Source organism: Branchiostoma belcheri, unplaced genomic scaffold (assembly GCF_001625305.1).
Source record: "Branchiostoma belcheri isolate BF01 breed outbred unplaced genomic scaffold, Haploidv18h27 scaffold110, whole genome shotgun sequence".
Lineage (NCBI taxonomy): Eukaryota > Metazoa > Chordata > Leptocardii > Amphioxiformes > Branchiostomatidae > Branchiostoma > Branchiostoma belcheri.
In genome coordinates this window covers 736,071-742,950 of record NW_017802492.1, presented here as the reverse complement: position 1 = coordinate 742,950, position 6,880 = coordinate 736,071, and the positions used below count along the sequence as shown (strand labels likewise).

The 6,880-nt window shown below is 40.7% G+C and overlaps 1 protein-coding gene across 1 annotated transcript in view; it reads right to left on the bottom strand.

Moving 5' to 3' along the window:
* Window positions 1–6,880, bottom strand: part of LOC109486667 — a 50,537-nt gene that overhangs the window by 18,574 nt on the left and 25,083 nt on the right. The window contains 3 exon segments of the mRNA XM_019790533.1: window positions 1,096–1,397; window positions 1,766–1,901; window positions 2,593–2,682. Coding sequence (XP_019646092.1) covers window positions 1,096–1,397; window positions 1,766–1,901; window positions 2,593–2,682 — 528 coding nt within the window.

The window sequence follows — 6,880 nt, the reverse complement described above, 5'->3', positions numbered from 1 at the left end:
TGTGTGTGTGTGTAATTTAGCAAGATAACTCGAGAAGCAGTGAATGGATTGGAATGAAACTTGGTAGGTGGGTAGGTCTTCATGAGACCTAGAAATGATTAGATTTTGGGCCCCCTGGCGGCTTTCCTAGGTACTGCAGCTGAACTTCCGGTTTTGATATCTCATGTTCTGGACATGCTAGGGTCACGAATTTTGGTTGGTAGATAGCTTTGGGGGTAGGGAAGAAGTGACATGAGATTGGTTCCCCTAGCGCCTTGTTCTGGAACTGCAGGAGCATTTGTTGAAAAAAAATTGAAGGACGATAACTCAAGATCCGGTTGACGTATTGTCGTGATTTTTGGCATGTATGTAGTTGAAGTGATGCTTGACATAATCAGATGGCAATTATGCAAATCAGGAGCTAATTTGCATAATTAATGAGGAAATTCTATAAATCTGCTTTGTTCGATAATAGAACTATTAAACACTTGTGACATCTACTTGAGAACGAGAAAAACATCTGAGGATATAGATTATGTAAATGAGAACCTAATTTGCATAATTAATGGCAAATTCTTATAATTCCATAGTTGTCACTGCTGCACCCAATTTCATACTTGCCACATTTGGAAGTTAAGTGAAGAGAAGTGAAGATCAATAAACATAATTTATTCAAATCATGACCCCATTTGCATAATTTATGAGGAAGTGCTATAATAGCCTTTTTGTTATGATAAGGCTGTCATTTGATGGAGAATATGATCAACTGATATAATCCATACAAATGAGGCTCTTATTTACAAAATAAATGATTAAAATTGTATAATTTGTCACCCGCAAGAGTTAACACCATTTGGCGAAGGTATGAGATCGTGGAACTCTTGTTTATTCTTACTCAAAGACGCTCATATGTATGGTGACCATGCAGCCCCTCTTGAACTCAGTTCTGCATGGCACTTGCAACATTATATAACCCCTAACACCAGTTACGATGGTGATAGACGTCTGGTCCTGGTCATTGACCTTTGAAATTTGTTTGGAATGGAAGAAGAAGAAGAAGCGGAAGAAAGTGAGCAAAAACAATATGCTTTCCTTCGGTAAACATGGATTAATTACCTTTCACCCCATTGAAGTCGACGGCCACCAGGTGAGGTTCAGACCCCTCGGCGGTCTGCGTGATCAGGATTCGGTAAAACCGTGCGGACGTCACGAAGTCGCCAAACGTCTGCGGCTCGTCCGTGCCGCCCTCGACGTCGAATGTGGAGACGTCGATCCAGTCGTCGTCGGCTCCGGTGGTGGAGATCTGGAACGTAAATGACGTGATGTCGTGCTCCGTGTCCCCGGTGTTGGTGAGCGTTAGCTCCCTCATCAGGTAGCTGGTCTGGAGGTCAAACGTCATGTACCATGCGTTGAAGTTCCTAGAGTAAGAAACACAGAGTAAAACTGTATCCTTGAACAGGGACATCAAGGAGGTCAACACGGAAGACAATGGGTTCTTCTTCTTCACTCGTCCCTGTCCCTTTCGACTCGTCCAAGACTGTATAGCTGAAGACAAAGGCGTAAAAGATTCTGAGTTGAAGAAAAGTTTGGCATCATTACCATCTCCATTGGGTAGAGCAGAACAATCTTCAAACTTTAAGTATTATTGATATCATATCGTAGCTACCCTCACTGATGACAATAACTGTCTGTATGCAGTGAAACAGATGTTGAATTCTGTCTTGGTCAATCTTAGATTAAAAGTACTTCTGATCATACTTATTTAGCTACAGGAAATGAAACCTACTTTTCCGTGCCACCAGGCATCCAGTACGTAGTCTTGTCTCCATCGAGAGCTTTCCCTGGCTCGAATCCAGGTACGACCGAGCCTGAGACATCGGTCACGCTTTCTTCTGTCACCTCAATCCACTCAGCCTGTGATACTGATTCAAATGAAACATAGAGTTTGTTCTCTTCTGAAGAGCATTAGAATCTGAACTTGTCGTATCTAAGGCATAACTCACCCAGAGCATGATACCCGTTGAATTTGAAATACAGCAATTTTTGTTAAAAACAAAATCCCCCCGACCAGAGGTTTTGTCCATTCTGTCCCAATGTTATTGAAGACGAACAACATTTTGTTTCGGATTGTCCACTATAGAATCATATATGATAAACGCACTAAAGCTGACAACTTCAACCTACATGTACATGTAGCTTGCTCAACAGAATTTGTTACATTTCATGCTATAGATAAATTTAATTTCCTCCTAGAAGGTAATAACCAGCCCTTACTGTGTACAAATAGGTAAATATATCAAAGAATGTTTAAACCTTAGAACAAGTAGTATAAGTTGACTCATCTATTGTTTTGTACGTAGGCTAATTTTTATTGTACCCATGTATTTGTCCGTATGTCTACGTGACTGTATTTTTAACCTTTCGGAAGTTGCTGTACTTTTGTTGTGTCAATATTATATTAAAGTATTATTATTATTTAATCTCAGTGCTATACAAAGCAATACAAAGCAATTTCTATCACTGTGGCACTTTCTTTTACAATATGTGCCTTTTTGACAGTTCGTATATGCACACTATTTTTTCCAGACCGCTGCATACTAACAGCTGACTTACCTTCCTCCACGACTTCCACCAAAGTGCTGACATCCGGGGCTTCTGGTTCCTCCTCTGACTCGCCTTCTTCCTCCGTCTCCGTCAGATCCCCTGAAGATGTACAAAACAAGTCTTAAAGTTCCACTACCTCATACCTTCGCCAAATGATCTTGACCCTTCCGACTGACGAATTTTTACATATTTTTTCATTACTTTTGCAAATAAGAGTATTTGCTTTAACTATCTGATGTACATTAACGTTGATCATACTCTCCACCTAATGACAATCTTACCTTATCTTAACAAACATGAATTATGCAAATGAGGTAAATGATGAAAAGTAAAGACCTTTCAAAATGGCGTTAGGTCAGACTTACAGTTTTTATAATCATTTAATGGCATTCTACTTCTTTATACAACTTCAAACATCGGCAGTTGCATGAGTCAAGTAAATAGTCCTTATAGCTATGACAGGTAAAACTTTAATGCTCAGCAATGTATTGTGCCAATTGAGGGGTTAAATGCATGATAAGAATGTAAATGACGTATGTACGTACGGAACATGCGTTTTTGATGGCCATGTGTTGATTGAATTTTATAATTGAAAATTCCACACGCCATGGCAATAAACGAGTTTTGGCCGTCGAGGAATGCGTCTTTCAGAGTAATTATAATGTTCCTGCCTGACAAACGTCACCACGAATTCCGCCACTTCATTGCAAATCTGTTGCCTCTGTTGTTGTCCTTGGGAACAAATCACATCAAGTGAATTGCCACTTGGCATTTTTTCTAGCACAAGTTGACTTTACAGCCCTCTTGGTAATTAATAAGACGCAGTGTCTTGCTTTAGTTTGGCAATGATAGTTTGTATGTTGCTCGTGTCAGTGGTAGCCAGTGGTATGCCACTTCATATACAGCGAAAACATTGTCAGCTACATGTACAAGTAAATACTACTTAACTATGACAGGTAAAACTTTAATGCTCAGTATTGTATTGCGCCGGTTTGGGGATTAAATGAATGTGATGTCTGATAAGAATGTGAATTGCGTACGGACCGTGCAATTTTAGATGGCCATGTGTTTTTGTGAATTTTATTAATAAAAATTCCATACGCAATGACAATAAACGAGTTTTGGGCGGCGAAGAATGCGTCTTTCTTTGTACTGTTTCTGCCTGATACACATCACAACAAATCCCTGTCACTTAATTGCAAATCTGTTGCCTCTGTTGTTGTCCTTGGGAACAAATCACATCAAGTGAATTGTCGCTTGGCATTTTTTCTAGCACAACTTGACTTGACAGTCCTCTTGGTAATTAATAAGACGCAGTGTCTTCGTTGCCTTATTTCGGCAATGTTATGATACTTTGTATATGTTGTTCGTGTCAGTGGTAGCCAGTGGTATATTACTTCATATACAGCTAAAACATCTGCAGCTGCATGTACAAGAAAATACTACTTAGCTATGACAGGTGAAGCTTAAATGCTCAGTATTGTGGTTTGAGGATTATATGAATATGGTGTCTGATAAGAATGTGAATTGCGTACGGATCGTGCAAGTTTTGATGGCCATGTGTTTTTGTGAATTTTATAATTGAAAATTCCACACGCCATGGCAATAAACGAGTTTGGACCGCCGAAGAATGCGTCTTTCGGAGTAATTATAATGTTCCTGCCTGACAAACGTCACCACGAATTCCCGCCTCTTAATTGCAAATCTGTTGCCTCTGTTGTTGTCCTTGGGAAAAAGTCACATCAAGTGAATTGCCGCTTGGCATTTTTTCTAGCACAAGTTGACTTGACAGTCCTCATGGTAATTAATAATACGCAGTGTCTTGTTTCATTTCCGCAATGTTATGATAGTTTACATATGTTGTTCGTCTCAGTGTATATCACTTCATATACACCTGAAACATCGGCAGCTGCATGTACAAGTAAATACTACTTAGCTGTGGCAGGTGAAACTTTGATGCTCAGTAATGTATTGTGCCGGTTTGGGGATTACATGAATTTGATATGATCTGCTAAGAATGTGTAAATGGCGTACGAACCTGCATTTTTGATGGTCATGTGTTGATTGAATTTTATAACTGAAAATAAATTCCATACGTCATGGCAATAAACGATGTTTGGGTGCCAACGAATGGGACTTTCTTTGTAATGTTCATGCCTGATACACGTCACAACGAATTCCTGGCACTTAATTGCAAATCTGTTGCCTCTGGTGTTGTCCTTGGGAACAAATCACATCAAGTCAATTGTCGCTAGGCATTTTTCTAGCAAAAACTTGACAGTCCTCTTGGTAATTGATTGATAAGACGCATTGTCTAGCTTTATTTCGGCAATGTTATGGTAGTTTGTATATGTTGTTCGTGTCAGTGGTAGCCAGTGTATATACCACTTCATATACAGGTAAAACATTGGCAGCTACATCTACAAGTAAATACTACTTAACTGTGACAGGTGAAACTTCAATGCTCAGTAATGTATTGTGCCGGTTTGGGAATAAATGAATATGATTTCTGATAAGAATGTGAATTGCGTACGGACCGTGCAGTTTTAGATGGCCATGTGTTTTTGTGAATTCTATAATTGAAAATTCCACACGCCATGGCAATAAATTAAACGACTTTGGGCCGCCGACGAATGCGTCTTTCAGAAAAATCATAATGTTCCTACCTGACAAACGTCACCACGAATTCCTGCCACTTAATTGCAAATCTGTTGCCTCTGTTGTTATGTTGTCCTTGGGAACAAATCACATCAAGTGAATTGCCGCTTGGCATTTTTTTCTAGCACAAGCTGACTTGACAGTCCTCTTAGTAATTAATAATAAGCAGTGTCTTGTTTCATTTCCGCAATGTTATGATAGTTTACATATGTTGTTCGTCTCAGTGTATATCACTTCTATACAGCTAAAACATCGGCAGCTGCATCTACAAGTAAATACTACTTAGCTGTGGCAGGTGACACTTTGATGCTCAGTAATGCATTGTGCCGGTTTGGGGGATTAAATGAATTTGATATGATCTGCTAAGAATGTAAATGACGTACATGTATCTACTCACTGACAATGCATTTTAGATGGTTATGTGTTGGTTGAATTTTATAATTGAAAATTCCATACGTATATACGCCATGGCAATAAACAAGTTTTGGGCGCCGAGGAATGCGTCTTTCATACTGTGTGTGTTAGGATCCTGTCTGGTAAACATCACCGGGAATTCTTGTCACTTAATTGCACACCTGCCTGTATGACAGCCTGAGTTGTTATCCTTGGTAATCAAAAGAAATCACATTAAGTGACTTGTGGCTTGGCATTTTTTCCTGCACACGCAAGTTGGATTGACAGCCCTCTTGGTAATGCGCAGTCTTTTGCTTCATTCTGGCTGCCGACTCCACCGCAGACGGCCGTCGCTCACTGCATCCCCTGTCCGGCTGACATCTGTCCACATCCAAGTCAGCCATGTTCAACAACAGCTCTCTTTCATCGCCCGTGACCAACCTGACACCAGAAGGTGACATCATCGGGCAGCTTTCCTGTATCCTCTCGCACCTACGAAACAAGTCATCCTACGACCAAGCCCAGGACGCCTGCTCCACGCACACGGACTTTCTGGAGTTGGGAACAGGACTTACTGTCGTGTTTTGGCTGATAGGACTTCATATTATCATCTCGAACGCTGCCTTGCTTTGGGGAATCATCCGAACACCAGAGCTCCGCAAACAGATCTACATGTTCATGGCAAACAATGCCGTGGCAGACATATTGGCAGGTATTGGACTCATCGTACGGTGTCAAGCTGTAGACAGAGTAGGATTGAGTAGACTGTATTTCATGATGAATATTGAGACTTTCCTAGTGTATACTCAGATGATGTCTGCATCAGCTCTGTGCATGCTGTCTATAAGCTCGTATGTTGCTATAAGGCATCCTATATTCTTCCACACCCATGCTCACAATGCCAAACGCGACGCAGGTGTGGCTATTGTTACAACGTGGCTTGTTCAGACAGTGTTAGGTTTTCTGCCCAGTATGGGTTTGAACTGTTTAGATATGCCCGATTTAAAGTGTTTCAACTTTTCCCCCCTACCGACTATTGCTCTCAAAGTCACCACAATGGTCTTGCTGCTCTTTGTCATGCTGTTCACGAATACAAGTATGTTCTTGGCCATCAAAGAACGGCAAAAGAGAAGGCTTGGGCAGCCACACGGACAAAACAGCGCATCGCAAAATCAGCCTAACGGTGCAGCAGAAAGAAAATACCAAAGCAGTGTGCACAAAGCCAGGACTGTTATGATTCAGGTAG